Source organism: Parasteatoda tepidariorum, chromosome 1 (genome assembly GCF_043381705.1).
Source record: "Parasteatoda tepidariorum isolate YZ-2023 chromosome 1, CAS_Ptep_4.0, whole genome shotgun sequence".
Lineage (NCBI taxonomy): Eukaryota > Metazoa > Arthropoda > Arachnida > Araneae > Theridiidae > Parasteatoda > Parasteatoda tepidariorum.
Window position 1 is genome coordinate 58,093,313 of NC_092204.1, and position 20,328 is coordinate 58,113,640.

Sequence of the window (20,328 nt, forward strand, 5' to 3'; positions counted from 1 at the left end):
CTAAATTCTAATTTGAATAAATATTATCTATTTCATAACATTTATTAAATAGAGTGATAACTCTATTTAATAAATTTTATTAATTAGATTTATCACTCTATTTAATAAAAAAAAGTAAATACTTAATAATATTTAATTAAATTCATAAATCTTGAATTAAATGCTAGAAATTATTATTAATTTACGTAAATCTTTCGTTTTGTATTACTCTACTCAAATTTTGAAATTAAAATCCTGCTAATCATCTAGGTAATATTCTGATGGTAATTAATTCAGAATTTTTTATAAGCAAGTTTTTTCTATAGTAATCTTTTTGGAATAGATTTCAGTTTTTTTAATAATGTTCTTATATTTTTTTTTTGGTCATTAACTTTTTATTGATAATCATATTTCTCTAATGACATCAAAAACTGAAAGAAAACTGTTTAAATTATATCACTAAACGCCATCAAAATAATCCATCTTTAGTGAAATAGTGTTACCCACATTCACAAACGCTTAATTCTTGATTTCTTTTCACTTTATGTCGGCATCGTTATAACACGGAGCATTTAAAAACTGTTAATACCATCAGTTCGAAACAGAAAGTTGTTCATAATTCCAAGAATCTAGAATTTGATATTTTGGATATCAAATGATGCTAACAGCATGAAGTATGAATATTTGAAACAATTAATATATTCGATATTTTAAATATAAATATTTAAAACATTGAAACTATTGAATTTTTTTCATAAACTTAGTTTGTACATCTTAAAATTAAGCTTCTTTTCTCCCTATCCGTTCGTGAACATTTCAACGAGTCAAAAATAGTAATAGTGAACTAATATTTTAAAAGGCACTAACAAACATTTTATGAAAAGTTGTTTCTTTTTTCAAATGTATGGATGTTATTTTAATCAAAAATATTGATTTACACAATAAATTAATAAACTCAGAAACTTTTTACTAATAGGTAAGAGTATAGTCTCTAGTATTGAAAATTTAAGAAAATATAGTCGTATATTTGAAAAATTATTTTCAAATATACTATACGACTAACTAAATAGTATCTGATTATTTGCAAAATAATATTTTAAAATGCGTTAATATTATTTTTACGGAAACAATCACAGCATTTTTTTATTCTTCATTGTTTTTTCATGCTATTGATTAATTTATAGAACGCATTCACAAAAACGTTTTGAGAACATGTTTCCCCAGTAAATCGAATTGCAATTAATTTCAAAACTTTTAATTGAGTCTGTTATTTTAATTCAGTAATTTCGATAATAAACGGGGGAAATATGAAAAAATAACAGAAATTGTGACCTGTTAAAAATTATTTTCTGACTTTTGTGATAGTGTTGTTGTGTCAAAATTTATTTTTTTAAGCTATCCAATGGTAACATAATACGATGCCAAAAATGTAGGGTCGCTTTAAATAAATGCCGTTAATTTTATTACATAATAATGAATTTAATAGCTATGCAGTAGTTTATGTTCAATTTTATAAGTGTCAGTATCAAGCTACTCAAGCTCAACTGACTTTCTTGAAGGAAAAAAAAATTATTATTATTTCTTATCGAATATGTTCGAGTGATTTAAAGTTTATTTTTATCTTAATTCTTACAAATTATTTCTCCTAAAATTTATTTTTATGATCTACATAGAAGCTGTGACATATAATGCATTTTTTAAAAAAAATATTTCAATTTTGAAATGTAGAAGAAAAAATTTTTTAAGTCTAGCTTACTTATTTAATCAAAAATGAAATATTTTTATTTATATCTCTTTGAAATATCTTTTCTTTATTATTAATTTAAAAAAATAAAGCAATGAATACAAATAACATAATTTTTAAATAAACTATTTATGGTCTTTAAAAAAATTATAAAAATTGATTGCTGATAAGAACAAAACAAGACGCGGAAAATATAGTCGCCCCTGAGAGATACGAACCCATGACTGTTAAGTGGTAGGTTCGTACTCTAACCGTTCGACTATACGGGCCATCAAGATGAACAAGAAATTATTATCAAATCTACGTAATATCACAAATTAATCTGATAACCGACGGTGTGATTTCAAAATTTTCAGTCACAAAATACTTTTTTTTCTCTATTTTTTATTGAAATTATCATGAATAAAAAATAACGCTAAAAAATTGCAACATCAAAAAAATTGTATTTAATATCTTATAAAACGTAAAATGGAACTTTCTTATGAAATTCTAATTTTTAAAGTTTTTTGTAACAAGATACAGAAATGAAGATCTTTAAAATGTATTTTTAAAAAAAATCTTTAAAATAATTTTTTTTAAATTTTTTAATCAAATTTCATTTTTGAAAAAGAAAGAAAAAAAGGCCAAAGTCACAAAAAAGATAAGTCCTTTTGCTTTTGTTGTGAAGCAAAGGATCACAAAAGAGAGCAAATCTGGCATAAGACTCAAGATTTGAATCAGGAGTTTTATGATTTATCAGATATTATTATTTTAAAATAAAAATTTAATACAAATATTGACCCATGTTGAAAATGTTTTTGTCAAAAAGTTTCATGATATATATACATATTCCTTATCTTTAAATTACGATGGCTTGTAGAAGTTTTTTATAACCATTTCTGTCAAACTCTTAAAATTCAACCGTTAACTATAGCAAATATTAAATATACCAAAGTATAAAGAATGTATGTAATTTCTTAACAAATCTTATAATGGGAAAATTTTTGCAAAAAATTCTCGCTGATTATCATTTACTGTCACAATATTATCAAACTTGCGTCACAAATTTTGCATGAAATGAGTAAAACCTTATTGTATTATTTAAATCAAAAATAAATTTAGTTAATAAAAAAAGATCTACAAAGACTGATTATAAGTCAAATATATTGTTTTTGCTTTCTTTTACTTATTTTGCAATGATTTAAAACAAAAATACTTCAATTAGTATTTTTCTGAATAAATGAATGAAAAATGTACCAAACTCAGACAAAACCATCACTAGTCTAAATTATATTTTCCGCTTTTTATACTTTTATTCTTTTTAACATGTCATAAAAAGTAGTATTACTAAAAAATTATACTGAATGGTAATAGTGTAGGTTGGAGCTATTTTGAATGGCACTTGTACAATATTTACTGTACATGAATATATTGTTTAAAAAAAGAATAATAAACAGTGTGTCTTTTTTTTACTCCCGTGAGATTAATGTTCAACAGAAATATTTTATTTTTTATTTTATTTTAGTCCTTAGACAATATGTAATTAATTATACGGGCGCATTTTCCATTTAATTATTGATTCAGAGAGATGCTAAAGAAAGGAGAAAAAAAACTATTTATGAAAGAAATAGCTATGTTTGTCTATGGAGATCAGAAACGAAGGACCTTAATTAATTCAAACATTGAAACATCTGAATAGAGTTGAATTTTTAATGAGTAAAATGATAGTACCTGTCTTTATTTGCATGCTTTGTAGCAAAAAAATATTTCCTTTGGGAAACGAGAAAATGTTTTAAATTTTATTTTGCATACTTAATTTGTTTTGTTATTATAATAGAGCTCGAATTGTTATGTCAAAATAATAAATTTTCGTTGGTTATTTTGACTTCCATCGAGGCTCATAGTCATTTGTTTAAAAATTCGGAATATAGTTTAAAATTCTTTTAATGTCACTTATGATATTCAAGAATGTTAAGCATATGCAAACTCTATTTTTTCGCAATTCACCGAAAATATCTTGTAATTCCCTTTCAAATAACAACATATTTTTATGTTTTATATTTTTACAAAATTATTAGTGTTTCTTTGGTGATACCTTTTCATATGCAAATATTCAGTTTAGTTTGTAATTTAAATAATAACTTTTTGGTAAGAATGAAATAGTGATTCTTAATATTAAGTGTACATTTGTATGTATGTGCACATTTTTTTGTAGTATGTGCACATTTGTAGTATCACTTGTAGTATGTGCACATTTTTTAGCAAAAATATTGTAGTGAGAAATGAGACACAAAAAACCCAGGTAAAGATTCCTCACAACTACTCAGGGGCGGATACAGAAATTCTTTTTGGAGGGGGTCATAGACTCAGATCCCCCCCCCACAACTAATTTTCTTTATAAAAAAATTTTTTTAAATATTTAAAAAAAAACTGGAGTGTTTAATGCTAGTCTTCTCATTTATTTTTTGCATAATGAACAATAGAATAATACATAAATAATTCAAGTATTAATAATTCAAGCATGGTGCCAGATTTTAGTTGCGAGTTTCGCAAGTTTCTCATCTTCACCTTTATACAATCTTTGGTTAAACCTGTTGAAGCGCGCTTCAACATTATTAATGTTTACAATGAAACTGTGACGAATTTCATTTCATTCTTTTGGATTATGATTCTTGAAACAGTGAAGAACTTAATTAGATGGGGAAAAAATCGTTTTTTCCGGCCTACCTAGGTGTATATTCCCCCTTAAATAATTTTTAAAATATTTTTTTTTGTAAACTCTTTAGAAAATAATTTATTTTCAATTTGGGGGGGTCATGACCCCTATGACCGTTGAATCCGTCACTGCAACTACTTTAAACGTTAAGTTTGTAAAGAAAAAGGCTTCTANCAACAACTGAAATTTAGAATAGTGTGATTAAGAAAAATATGCGAACTGTTTGCAATTTCAAATTAATATTGAAATGCACAGGTTTAGAATTTTCTACAGTGAAAAGTTTTCGGAACTTCGGTGTTCAAAAAAGTATACGAAAGCTAGACGTTAAGAACGTATCCAATGAGCGAGCAAAGCGAGCATCGGATTGCGAAGCAATCCGAAATGAACTGCAAAAGCAGTTCCGGGGGTTGGCGAGCGCCAGCGAGCAGGGGGCGAAGCCTCCTAGTATTGTATAATTTTCTAAATTAAATATTCGCTGTCAAAAAGGCATAAAAAGTTAAAAGTAAAATGAACATATTCGAATAAAAAAGGTTTAAAAATAGCAAACTGGCTCATGAAAACAATACTAAATATTTCGTGATAATATCTCATGTTTAACTATTAGTCTACTTTTTTATACAAAATCATTTTGAATATCGGTGTAAATTGAGCTCTCTAGCAAAGTAGGGATTTAGTTACAACATTTCGAGAGTAGTTTATAGTCACTACATTTGGAAAAAAAGCACTTCATTTGCAATAAAGTAGTTGTAGTGAACTACAAAAATAATGTAGTTTTGCGTACTTCTCAATCTTAATTGTTCAACCTTAAAAGTGCAGATTATACAAACGATGTTTCATGATACAAAATCAGATGCAAAAACGTACTTCTTCTGAATAAACCGTGCATTTTTTTTTGGATGGATTTAGATTTTTATTTATCAAAATATGAGAAAGGAGGTATAGCCATTAATTGGAAAATATGGTTTCAATAATTTTGATAACGCAGCGGTCAAAGCTTTTTTTTTTTCATCTTAATTTCGCTTTTTGTATACTTCAAAATATCACTGAAGTCACAATTTTTAAATTTTATTTCTTATAAACTATTAAACAGATTCTCTTCAATTAAATCTTTTTACTTAAACTTACATACGTTAAATAGTTGTAAAAACACTACCCTATAATGATGGAATAAGCACTTTCAGATTTTGACATTTTCTTAAATTTCTCAGAGGATTATTATTTAATTACTTATAGGATTATTATTTAATTCGTGTGATTTTTCATACTCAACAATAAGGCTTAAAGCTTTCAGAAGTTTGAGGAACTATAAATTACGAAAGAAAGGAAGCATTTTTGATCACCCTATTCCAGAAAATAAAACAATAAGCTTTTAACTTATATCAATTACTTTGGATGTTCCTTGCAATAACTGCACATTTGTAAACCTAGCTTAAATCTTTATCAATTTTTATACAAAAAAATTATTTTTTCGTCTTACTTTTTTTTTGCTTTAACTTTAAAAATATTCGATAAAATTAAACAATGTTTTTGAAGCAATTTGAAATTATTATGAAAATTATTGTTTTAAAATTTGGAGAAAAAAAATCAGAAAAACTGCGCAAGATAATAATAGTATTTAAGACAGTTCTCTTAGTTCTTACATACTGCGCATCAGAAGAAGAATTTTTTAAAAAATCATAATTTTGAAGTGAATTTTATTTGGCAATTAATGAAAAAAGTCTAATTTGAATTTCTTAAAAAATTAAAAAGTTTCAAGCAATTTTCTAAGCAGTTTTTGTACTTTTTAAAAGAACGCTCTAATTTATTAGGGGTTTTCTACAAGTTTCATTTTGTAACACAAATAATAATACCGTGCACGCAAATGTGTGGTATAACGAAAGAAAAGATGTGAAAGTAAACGTACTTTTATGGTGGTAGATCCCTCCACAATGCCAGTGTAATTTTCAATCAATCTTATTTAACAGTGCAAAATATAATTTGTGAAAAACCCCTTATAGTTTTAAGCTTTCTTTTAAAAAGAAAGAAATCTACTTTGAAAACTGTTTGATACTTTATAAATTTGTAGGATATTCAAATCAGATTTTTTTCATTAGATGCAAAACACACTGCAAAATTATGACGAAAAAAATTTTCGCGTACATGCACAATATTAAAGAACTTTTTTAAATACTCATATCTTGCAAAGTTTTTTAATTATTTTTTTTAAAATTTTAAAACAATAATTATTTAAATAGTTTTAAATTATTCCCAAAATATTATTTAATTTTATAGATATTTTTATGTTGTAGCAAAAAAAATAAGATAGACATTTTTAAGATTTTTTTTTTTTTTTTATCTCCATAAATATTTAAGGTAGGTATAGGCTATTTTAGGTATAATATTTAAGGTATTAGCTAGGTTTACGAAATTTTATACAGTTATTGCAAATGACAACCAAAATAATCGATGTAAGTTTATTACTAGATTTTCTATCACAGTGTGTTCAAAAGTACTTGTTTTCTTCTGTAATTTATTGTCTGTTCCTCAAACCTCCGAAAGCTCTGAACATTATTGCTAGGTATGAAAAATCGCATGCACTGAACAAGTTTTATTTTTTTATTGTCAGCTATTATTTAAAGTCTTTATGCTTTTAGTTAGCGATAGCTAAAATGTTAAACAATTCTTGTTTTAAATTATGTTTTGTAGAATAATAAAAAAAAATTTTATATTGGGGAAAAGTTGTAGAAAAGTATTGACTCAGTGAATCTACCAATTTCATCCATATCATATATTCATCATACATTATTACCTTCAATTAAGGGTAATAAGCAATAGCTATTACAAAAATATTTTTTTAAATTAGTCATTTCAATTCTTTTTTTTTTTGAGGAAATTTAAATTCTTTGAACAGTAAGAAAATTAATAGTTATGAAATTTTTATTACAAATGAAACTCAAATTAACATAAGGAATGCATGTTAACGCAGGAGGAAAATTAGAATTGTACAAAGAAAATAAAAAACTAAAATTGCATAGAAACGCTAAATAAATTAATTAAAGCGAAAAAAAAGTTTTTAACCGTAAAAAGACATTGAGAATGCTATCAAACATAGAAGAGCTTTTATTTTCTTGTATAATAAAATGTCATGGATGCCTTCTATGAAAGCATTGCTTTTATCCACAAACTATATATATATATCTATTTCTTATTCAACATTACAAATTAAACTATACTTGGAAAAATAAGTAACCCTGTGATACAGCGGGTCACTTTTCCTCTAAATTCATTCAAATCATTGAGAATCAAAACTAACAAGAAGAAAAAAATTTCTCATCTCGAAGTATTTCTTAGTTATCGCCTATAATATATCTATTTTATCATTCCTATCAACAATTAAGTTAAACACTCCAATTAATTTCAAAGTGAGGAAAAAGCAAAAACCTCGTCGATGTCTATCTAGTCTGGAAATATATCACTGTTCTAGTGGAAAAATTTACCACTATTCTAGTGAGAAAAAAAATTATCCCTATTCAAGTGGAAAAATGCATCAAAATTACAGTAAGAAAATTTATCACGATTCTAATGAGAAAGTAGAATGAAAGATATCAAATTAGATCAGTTTAATTCCTTGCTGAAACTAGAATGTTTACTAGATGCCACTTTCTGACATTTTTCTATTTCCTCCGTCAGTCAAACATGTTTTGATGTTTCAATTTTGCTCTTTTCACAAGAGATTCGATAGATTTCATTGCCATTTCTTTACTTTTTCCTCATTTAAATATTGATTTGAGACCTATTTTATGTATAATTTCAGGCAAGAATTTTCAAGCATGTACATTAAAGAAGGTAATTATTGAACACCATCTATATTAAATTACTTAATCAATGCACGAACTAATCGATAGAATAAAACTAATCAATGGTCTAATTGATCTATCAAATATATTTTCTGATTTCTTGTAAGGGTATTCTGATTTAATAATAATAAAAATATTATTTAAATTTCCCACAGCTAAATATTTTCTCAGAAATATAGTGATATCGAAATATTTTCTTCATATTCCATGTAGCTAATTAAGAATCACAAAAGAGCTTTCATCTTTTTTTCCGTTCTTCTTTAAGCGAAACTGATTTCGATTCCAGAGTTTCGACGTATTTTTGTAAAGATACGAAGCTACTTTATTGGAAATGTCTCCAAAAAAACACAAATGAATTTGAGAGAACTAAAATAAATCCCATTCGTTAAGAAATCGATAGAATTACAACAAAAGTGCTTTTCGCGGAGTTTTCAAAAATCTTTATCATTGACTGTAGTTCCCATGGAAACCCTGTAACAGATTATTCCAGGCATTGAAATAGTGTCGAAAACCTAGAAAAGCGTATCAGAGAAATTAAATCCAACGAATTTATTTTATTGAACAATGCTCTAGAAATAAAGTAATTCATCAAAGTTGACAAAAACTTTTTTTCTGCCTTATTCATTCATTTAAAATATTCTTCAATATTCAATTTGGCAATCATAATTTTCTTTTGTTTTAATGACAGCAAAGAAGATTTCCCCAGCATATTCGTTTATATTCCGTGACATAATAATAAAAAAATACTGTAATCGTTAATTGTAACTCGCCACCTTAAGTTTTACTATATGAATATTTCGAAAGGAAAACTCTTATTCGATGCAATTGTTTTGTTTTTTCAAACAAACAAGGAAGCTCCGCCTACTGCTTGCTCCGCTTAGCAACCAATTATTTAAAAAAAATCATTTTGTTTTTACTATATATAATTATTATAATTTTATCTATGAACATTTGGTTAAATTATCAATCGCAACAAAATGAACGTTTTTCTTTGGAATTTAAAAAAAAAACCAACTGAACTGGAAAAAAATATTTAAACTGAAGAACATACAATTTGTGACGCAATATGAAGTGATAAATGAGAAATAATTTTACTTGTTATCAATTTATAATGATAACCATATATTGCATAACAGTTCAAATCGCAAACGGTTTTTATCTTTTGATACTTTTAAAAAAAACTCGATATAAACGTTATGATTTATATCTGATCGCTATCTCAAATTTTTTATTCTACTTATTCATTTTTTTTGTGTTACTATTCATATAAATTTGGACTCGAGGTAAAATATCAGAGAGAGAGAAAAATTTCAACAACAACGAATAATAATAATAATAAATGCTTCATTTTTAAAGCAAAAAAAGTGATGAAAACAAATAAAAAAGGAGTTGAAATTGTAATAACTTTCGAACAAATTGGAACTTCCAGAGAAAAAAAATCTAGTTAAGTTTATGATTGAAAATGGCCCATTCAACGCTTTAAATTTCAACTCTGCAGCTTCATTTAAGAGGGAAGTACATGGGCAAACATGGTATTTTTCTTTGCTTCATACTTAAGAGTTGATAATTATTAAACTAATAATTGAATATTAAAATTTCTTATTAGTTTTAATTCCTCGTACGTTTTTTTTTTACGTAAAGTACTAACTCTTAAAGGCATTTTTTTTAACTCTTAAAGGATTTTCTAAATCAAAATTCAATCCCAACCACGTTGGCAGATGCAAATGCTTATGCAAAGTCAAGACTATTCACCCCTTTAAAAATCAAAGCCCACGATCAAATAACTAATCTTGACATCGATAGGAAGACAGCCACTACTCTCATCAGACTAAGAACAAAACATCATAAAAACATGATAATTTCTACAGATAAGACTAGAAAATATCAAAACTGTGGCAACTGTCTTAATGTGGAACTGACACCATATCATGTTTTTAACTGCCCTGCAGTCGCTGCAGGCCTTCACCTCTTAAACTACCCCACAGAAGAGGATTTGTATTCTTTTAATGCCATAGAAATAACAAAAACTATTCAAGCACACCATGAAATATGATTCTATAGAGGATACGACACCAACCAACTAACTCTTAAAGATTTTGCGCAGCAAAACAAAATGTAAATGTAAAGCACCAAATATCACTTTTAAAAAAAGGAATTTGTAAAATTACAGCAATTTGCAAACCACTTTAAAAAAATAAATTAAAATTGCAGTAATAATTGAAAACAAGTTAGAATTTCTGAAAGAGCTCATGTTAAGTTCGTAAACAAATGGTTTTTTCAGCATATTGAATTTCATTTCATCAGCTGCATTTCTGCGGCTTGCAGAGTGGTCTGCATGGTATTTTTTCTTATAAGTTTAACATTTAATAAACCACGAACTGATTATTGAATGTTTATTGTTTCTCCACTGTGACCCCTGTGCATTTTTTCTATTTCACTACTTCGTGAATTCTAATTCTGATAATTTTTCGCAGCAATTCAAAATTAACGTTAATTTGAATCTATCAAAACGGTCATGGCACAAACGATTTCCTAATATGGAGAGAACATTATCGTCGGAGGTTTAAACATACAGTTAATAAAATATGTGTTAAAATTTAATGAGATAAAAAAAAGAACGAATAAATTGCCGAAATTAATTTTAATAAAATTAAAATAAATAAGTAAATAAAATGTGGGTAACAATTACTACAGACAAAAATAAAACTTCACGGTGGGAGAGGGTCCTCCAGAAATTCTTATGAATGTTACAACATACCTTAATTAAGGCCCAAGGAAACCAATTGCCAAGAAAGGGAACAATTGATTTGTGGTAATAAAATTGTTATTATAACTCCTAATTCTAATATTTCTCAGAAAACAGTATGTGTTATTGTATAGTTTAAATACTTAACACACATGGCAATTGTTCATTTTTCTTCCCCAAGAGTAGTTTAGCAAATTCTGGAGAACGTTTTAAATAGAATTCTCGAGAGATATACATCTAAAAGTTGTGTGCTACATGTTCTTTAATCTACCTTTAATTATTGATAAATCTATTTTTCTAAAAGTAGTTAACTTATACAAAATAAATTTAAAAAATATTGCCTGGTATTAATATTTTTATGTTTGAAAGACAAAACAAGATAAATTCGAATTTATTTCCTATTAAGGTGTATCTTTTAATTGTGAAATTAAGGGTATCTGAATACTGTGGGTGAGTATTAGTGCATTTAGACAAGAACGTTCTAAACAACAAAATGAAACGGACGTTCGAAATAACAAAAATGAAAGGAATGTTCTAAATAATTGAACTGAAAAAAAAAGTTCTAAATAATAGAGATGAAATGAACGTTCTAAATAATAAAAATGAAATGTACGCTCTAAATAACAGAAATGAAATGAACATTCCAAATAACAGAAATTAAATGTAAGTTCTAAATAACGGGAATGAAATGAACGTTCCAAATAGCAGGAATGGAATGATCATTCTAAATAATAGAAATAAAATGAACGTTCTAAACAATAGAAATAAAATGAACGTTCTAAATAACAGAAATGAACGTTCTAAATAACAGAAATAAAATGACCGTTCTAAATAATAGAAGGGAAATGAACGTTCTAAATAACAGAAATGAAATAAATGTTCTAAATAACAGAAATAAAATGACCGTTCTAAATAATGGAACTGAAGAAAAGTTCTAACTAACAGAAATTAAATGAACATTCTAAAAAAATAGAAATTAAATGAACGTTTAAAAAAATAGAAATTAAATGAACGTTTTAAATTATAGAACTGAAAAAATTTTTAAGCAACAGAAATGAAAGGAAATATCTAAATGAAACAAATGAATGCTCCAAATGAAAAAAAAAGAAAAATGAACGTACTAAATAACATAAATGAAAAACTCAGGATATGGCTTTAACTGGTGAAATATAACTACAAAATGTACAATGTGTTACTAAAAGCATGGCACATACGTTAGAACAGAATAGCAGGCACGAAATACAATACAGCCTTTGCGTTTTTGTAGCGCTGGAGGGAATCTCCATATGAATGAAATAGAAACGACGCTCACAGAAGTGACGCTTATTCGTGCTGTTAACAGAAAGAGTAAAACCAAATGCTAATTACTTTAATGCTTAGTACGTAAAACCACTTTGTTTACACCATTGTGAATAATCTTGTACAAAACGCATAAAAGGCGGCAGTTATGCTCTCACAAATGGTTCTTGTCTCAAACTGCCTATATGCTAAAGATTGCTCAGAAACTCATACATTGTATACGCATAAATTGCTGTAGGCAAATCGGATTGAACAGAATAAAAATTCAGTTCCTAGCAGTGACATTCGTGCTATGGATATGAAAAGTTAAGAAAGTGCTAATTATTTTAATGCTTATTTTCAGCATTTTAATTACTATGGGAATAATCTTAATCCAAAAACATTTTTTCGCACTCTGCTTATTAACTGAGAGATGCATTCTTTCACTTTAAAATAAAAAAATCCAAAGGAATAGCTCTGAAAAGCAGATCCCTGTATATGGAATAAAAACACCTTTGTGACGTTCATTCACGGTATTAATACGAAAAGTAATGAAATTGCTAATTGTTTCTAGGCCTTTATTCACTACTACTGGGGAAAAACTGCAGCTAAAAGCGTAGCACTCTCTCATTGTCTCAAACTATTTGTTCACCGAGAAAAACTTTGAAGGACTTAAAAAAATAAATTTAGTCATATGTTTTGAAGCTCTTCCAGTTGTGTTCTATTGCCTTTAAAATATGCACCATGAGTTCAAGAACACCCTATATAGTTTTATAGAAAAGCACTATGTTCTTTTTAATACGAACCGAAATAGTTTATTTATTTACGTATTTATTATTATTTGAAAATTGATCACAGTTAAAGGAACTTGGTTTCTCAAAATTCTTCAAGAACAAAGTAATTTATGGTTTGTGAAATGGTAGTATTCCGAAATCATCAAAAATCAGAAAATTTTATAATAACATGCTGCCTAGGGTTTATTTCAAGTTCTTTATAAAATAGGTTTAGATAAAAAAAAAATAGCCTTAATTTTTTTAGCTTCAATGAAATAACTTTCATATTTACTTGGAAAATCTAATATTGATTAGTATTATGTTTATTAACATCCTCTTTTAATTTGATTACGTTCGTAACAAATTATTAAAAAAAAGATATTTTAAGTAACTAAATGGGCTAGTCTGGAAACAAATATAGACATGTCAATTCTATATTAAACTGATTAGTTTATAAACATAATATGCGAACTAATTTGTCCAAATATGAATTTCGTTATGAAATTATGAACAATAGATATATTGCTTCAGTTTGCGTTTGTTATAAATTTACGAAGCTTTGTCATTCTACTTATGGTAAATTATGACTAAGTTAGGCTATCACGGTTCTCTCTTCTTTTCTATTGTACATTAATCAGATACCATTCCTCTTATCTGATTCTATATTGTTCATAATGTAGTTTTGACAGTGTAAAGCTTCTACATTTTATTAACAAACTGAAATGTCATCTATTATATTCTGTTATAATATATTCTATTTAAATTACTTTGTCGCACTATCCCAATTATCATTGATATTTTCAGTTCCTTTTATAAATCATACTGTCCTTCGCTAAAACCTAAAATCTGATTAATTATGATTAATTTTGTAGACGGTTTTCTAACAAAAATGTCTATAATTACCTTCTGAATTTCAGTTGGCAAGTTTTTCTTATATTCATTTCCTGTAATTCTCAGAACACTGGCAAAAATTGAAGAATTTAATTTCAGAAACATTTAAAAATAAAAGTGTGAAAATATCTTTTTATGGCAAAAAAACTTTTAAAATATTTTTATTTTACTCCTAATAGTACAAAGTACTTATTATCTGATATCTTCACTCAAACTTAGAATTTGCATTTCAGAAACTATACTTGTAATGTCGGAAATACTCATCAGGTAAAATGTGTTTTACACTCTTAAAAATTGCATTGATGAGGGAATGACGATTTGTAAAGATTATTCTAATGGCGGATACACGTATTAATTTTTTTTTAATAAAATCTACTGTTCTAAAATATGATAAGCTACTATATGGTTTGCCAGGACTTTCAAAATGTTCGTTTTTTGCTGGAATTCGGAGGATGACTAAATGGTGATTTGTGAAAATCATTGTAATGGTGGACACATATTTTTGTTCTAAAATCTGACGAGCTACTATTGGGATTTCAGAGGAATTAGCTGGAGGACGAAATGGTCACTTGTAAAGATTATTGTAATGACGGATACATATTTTTTTCTATAAAATATATGCAGTTCTAAAATCTGATAAACTTCAGTAGCATTTGGCGATTTTATCAAAATGTTCAGTTTTTGATGGAATTAATGTGAACGACAAAATGGTAATTTATAAAGATGATTGTAATGGGGAATCCTTCTTTTTTTACAAATTCTTCTGTTCTAAAATTCATTAAACTACTATAGAGTTCTGCCAGGACTTTCAAAATGTTCAGTTTTCGGTAAAATCCCGCTTTATACAGTATCTGTCTTAGATAAAGTTTACTGTACTCACATATATGCTATTTGTGGCTGCTGAAAATCGCATGTTTTTACTGTTTAAAATAAATTATTTTTCTTATAAATATTAACTTTGTTTTTCAGCAACTTTCCAGCCAAATATTATGATTGGAGCTGCTGGTAGTCGTCATTTGAATAGTCGCCGAAGAGGATCATCTCCAAATGTATCACCCCACCTTCTGCATTTGAACCGCAACTCGCAATTGCCAACACAAAATGAAGACGAAGAAGGTAGTGGAAGTATGCTTATGCCTGAACTGCCACCTGGTGTGAAATTGAGCAGGAGGAGGGCAGTGGATACTTCAGACCATAAGACATGTGCACTTTTGCATACGCGTCTTAAAGGTCTCAAGCTTGAAGATGTGGCGTAAGTAAAAATTTTAGTACGCACTCACAGAGCGCAAATAATTGCAAAGCAATGTTGTTTTTCGCTATATTTTGAAATGCTTAAAAAATTACGAAAAAATAAGCTCCAGCAATACAGCAAATTGTAAAAAAAAAAGAAAAAAGTCTTCCATGGAATAGAGTTTTTTTTTTTTTTTTCACTTTCCCATACTTCGCATTTTCTCCGGGGAGGTTCGCATCTTCTCCTGGTGACAACCAAAGCATTGATGAGTCATATTAAGGTTTAACGATCTTAGGTTGATTTTAAACATTATTAAATTGAACGCTTTCAGACGAATATTCAACTTCCTTCTGAAACTTTATCTACTGTAGAATTTTGAAATTTGATTACATATTATCAAAGCTAAAATATGGTAAAAATATGGAAAAAACAGAATTTTGTAAGTTCAATAAGTAACAGACACTTAATGTAACAATTTAGTAACAAAATGAGAAATTAAATGTATTCGCACCTAGAAAATAGTAACGAAATATATCACCAAAAAGAATAAACAAAATCATTAAATATGTAATAAAATTAATATCTTAAATTCGATTATAATTATTGGACTACTTTTATTTGTATTTCTGTAAGTTCTCGAAGGAGGAGACCCTTTTTTTTGTTCATGAAAGACAAAAAGTTCTTTTCAATAACAGGGTGTCGTTAATTTGTTTGTTAATTAATGCAGACCAACTGAAGTCAAACAAAGCATAAATATCATTACACACTCAATGATTTGAAATTTGACGTGAATGATTTGAAATTTGACGTGAAAATGAAATTTCAACGAAGCATTTATAACATTGCAGTTGCAGATGTTTATAACTGAAGAACGGAGAGAAAAAGTTAAATTATTTTTTATTAACTATTCATGGATGCAAGCATCTTGACCTATAAGTACTAATTAGAATATCGCTATTGCACCCAGGATACAATAAATTATACCCACTCGAAAAAATTCTAAAATGTAAATTCTTAAACCTAAGTACGGTGAGCCAAAAAAAAACGAATCACCCTGAATAACTTTTTATCTAATGATTAGATCTTCACGTTCTAGGACTCAATCTTAATGACTAGAGGAAGTTACCTCAGATATGCTAGTTAATAAGTGTAGACGATATTTCAAGCGAATGATCGACACAAAATCTTACTTTCTCTGAATGAACAAACATTTTTTTCACTGGATTCAGTTTCAAGATCCCCAGAATAGAAAGAATGTCATAAGAACTGTTTAAGTGAATTAAAAATGCTTTGCACACAATTATAAATTTCTTTTAGTCAAAAATAATTCAATGCAAAAAATTATTCAGAAGTCTAAGGGTATAAATACCTAGGCATATGAATTCATAGCCAAGTCTGCACAACATCGAACTCTTGCTTCAAAAAGTTCTTATTCAAATGAGTGATTCGAAATACACCTGCATAATAATATCTGATTAAAATGTATCCGGAGCTTAAGAAGACATGCAGAAATATGTACCAGTAATTGCTAGAAAACCACATGGATTTAAAATGAATTCGCTTCAAAATCGAACGAACGAGGTCAAAAACCGATAGGTGATTACTCATTTGAGTCACGATTTGAAATTCGCAAGTTTATAGTTCCGTATTGAAAATATTGAAATTTTTAAAGCAACTTAGCAATGCATGGTTAAAACCGCTCGAAAAGTGGTTCGAAAAACATTGTGAGTTCCAGACGAAATCATCACAAATTGTAAGGGGTGCATCAAAAAGTTATTAATCAATTGTGCGATTTTAAATTCTCTTGTCGTAATAATATCATCGGTATTTCAGATAAATATATAGAAATCATGAGTTATTAAATTGCTAAATATTCTTACTGGCTATCAACAATGTTCATGCCCTTCGAGCCCTGTTATTAAATTTGTTTTTTAAAAAATGCGTTTATTGAATACATTGAGCACTGAACTTCTTTAACTCACCCAGTTCTAAATAGTGAGTTAACATTCAAAAATCACTTAGAGAAAACTGTAAGAATCTAGAAATATACAGTTTGCAACGATCGGCTTAGGGAAACCATTTATTTATTCTTTAAGTTCAAAATAGTTACCAAATTTATCAACAGATGTCGCTGCTAACTAATAAAAGCTATCAGATAGTGTTTAATGTTTGAAGTCAGACTTTCTCAACAGTATTTACACAATCAGCTGTTAATTTTATGATCAGACTGTCCCATTTTCTTACTGTTGAAAATAAAGTTTGATTAAAACATTGTACTTTAGGTTAACCGTCAGTTATCAGCCTCATTTTTTGATGACTTTAACTAATATAAAATTAGGAGAGACAAATATCCCAGTTTGCTAAGCAGAACGCTGCAATTATTACACTTCCGTCTTTTCCTTTTTCTTGAATTTATTTTCAGTCATTTATGGAAGACCAGATACTTATAAAAGCATTAAAACAAATTTTTAATAAAAGTTTGCTTTTCTTCTTAGACGCAAACTATCAATATCGTTGCTGGTTGTTCTCTAGATAAGGTTATATTACACTTCATAATGTACTTTTAATAAATCTTCATAACATGCATTCAATTAAAACTTTCTAATAATCTTTTATGAAATAAGAAAATGAATTGAACAGTTTTAACAATTTTAAGAACTACTTATAGATGCTAACACTTTCTTTCACCAAATGGAAGCAGCCATTGTATATTGCTCAAGTCAAAATACAAAATGCTCTTATATTTTAAAGAAACTCTAAAATGAAGAATAAAAATCCCACTCTTTAATTAGACAAGCGAAGAATTATCATAAATTGAACGCAAATAACGATAGTTCAAGAACAATTTTACATTAAAAGCATTTTAATTACTCTCATCTTTAAAATCAGAAAAGATCTGAAGTAACTCAATACAACGAGTGAATGTGAATATTTTAATCTTAAGAGTCATTTTTTTTTAAATTAAGTTAATTTTCGAATGTATTCTGAGATGATTAAATAAACTATTCATATATTTTAGAAGCAAAAACCACAAAATCTAAACATTCTTTAAACTTCTTTCATCTCTCTTTTCGTTCTTGAAGTGTCTATTAAATGTAATCTCATTTGAATATAAATGAGGCACTCACGTTTATTCAGAAGCCATGACGACATTATCTTTGAAGATTAATTTTCCACTTAATTTGAAACTAATTATATCTTGGTTTATTGAAGCATCTTAAGGCAACGCAACATTAAGGAAAGTGTATTCTCTCTCCACTTCTCAATCTAACTTCAAGTTTGATTTGAATGTGCTGTTGATTCAAGTTACTTTATCATTGTTTTCTAGAAATAAGTTTGAATTCAGTGAGCTGAGGATTTAATAAAATTAATCTATTGTTGTTTTATTGAAATAAATTTGATTTAAATGAGCTTCGGGATTAGTAAAATTATGCAATTTCGTTAAAACAGGTGCGATATCAAAGTGCTTCTGATTTATCAAAGTTACTCTATCACTGTTTTGTTAAGACCTATTTGATTTCAATGATTTAAACCATCTGGTTCAGTGAAGTTACTCAATTGTTTTGTTGAAAGAGGAGTGACTTCAATGTGTTTCTGCTGTGACACAATTACTCGATCGCTGTTTTGTAAAGCTAGATTTGATTTCAAAAAGTTCCTGGGCTTCTGCTTTGCATAGTTACTGAAACAATTTTATTTTTTCGAGATAGGCTTAATTTTAAAGCCCTGATGGTTTTGTGAAGTTATTAAATTGTTTTGTTGAATCAGGATAAATTTCAATGTGTTCCTGGTTTAACAAAGTTGTTCAATTGTTTTGTTAAAACAGGTGCAGTTTCCATGTAATTCTGCTTTAACAAAGGTACTCCATCACTGTTTTGTTGAAACAGGTTTGATTTCAATGGCCCTTCTGGTCTTAAAATTTACTGCATTGTTTTTTTTTTCACTGGATTGATTTTAATGCATTCCTGGCTTTACAAAGTTACACCATTATTGTTTTATTGGGCCAAGTTTGATTTAAATTGTTTCATTGTGTAGAGAATTTAATAAACTGCACATGTTATTGTTTTGGTTAAATGCTAGTCTGTCCACAAGACTAATAAAAACGATCTTATTGGGCTTTTTTTAGCAATTTTCTAAAACTATTTTAAAATACGTCGTTTTCCTCTAGCATTTTGCACTTTCATTGGCTTTTAATTAGTTTGTTAATAAATTTGAATTATAAAATGTCACTATTTTTTTTTTAATTTTTGCATTTGACTTTTTAAATTTAGAATTTTTTTTTTGTTGATAACTTTGTTTACTAATTTGGTAAAAACTTGAAGAATAACTTTTATCTTTTCATTATAACATAGTGTTAATATTTCTTTAAGACTAAAAATCAGTACAGTCTTACTTAATACAACCATCATTTTATAACCTTCATTGAACAGTCGACCCAATTTTGAGCTGGAGACTATCAATGTTCAACTCGGTAGCCTTTTCTAATTTTGAACCCAATCCAGATGACAAGGGAACTCCAGGATCAAGTATTGAGAGAAATTTGCCTTTCTTGAAGGATTTATTTTTTGATAAATCTAACCCGCATTTGCGTTACATGGAGAGGAAAACCACAAAAACCTCCCACGCTTTGTCTGTTGGCAAGTAAACTCTAACCCGTGATCCATCTACCACTGAGGATATTTTACATCAGCACTGTAGTCGGTGCAAGCCCGGTGCGGAATTCGTATCGGCCAGTCACCGCTGGGATTCGAACTCGGTTCATCTCAATATTCTGACAATAATATTCTGTTTGTACACTTTGACATTTGAACAATAGCATTTTAACACCGTGCAGATGGATTGTTGTATTATTTTATCAAGAGTCTAATTAAAGGCTCTTCCAATAAATAATTTAATATTTCACGAATAAAAAAATAACACAGTAAAGCTAAAAAATAGCTTTCGTTTTCTTGAAATTGATGTCGTCTTCGTAATAATTCTTTTAATGCAAGCTTTAGACAAGCTGACATTTATTTATAAAGCACGTTACATTGTTTAACATTTCAGAGGGGATTATATAAATTTATGGAGAAGTTCTTTGCGGTAAATCTCTTCTTTTATAAAAGCATCAAGTAAATTTAAAAGTAACGCTTTTAGTAAGGGGAGAAAAAATTGTTTT

At 27.8% G+C, this 20,328-nt stretch overlaps 1 protein-coding gene across 1 annotated transcript in view; it reads left to right on the forward strand.

The window, feature by feature from the left end:
• LOC107449199 (voltage-dependent calcium channel type A subunit alpha-1) overlaps positions 1-20,328 on the forward strand; it is a 349,547-nt gene that overhangs the window by 93,317 nt on the left and 235,902 nt on the right. The window contains exon 2 of the mRNA XM_043053258.2: positions 14,912-15,194. Coding sequence (XP_042909192.1) covers positions 14,932-15,194 — 263 coding nt within the window. The 5' untranslated portion in view covers positions 14,912-14,931. The remainder of the gene's footprint in view (positions 1-14,911; positions 15,195-20,328) is intronic.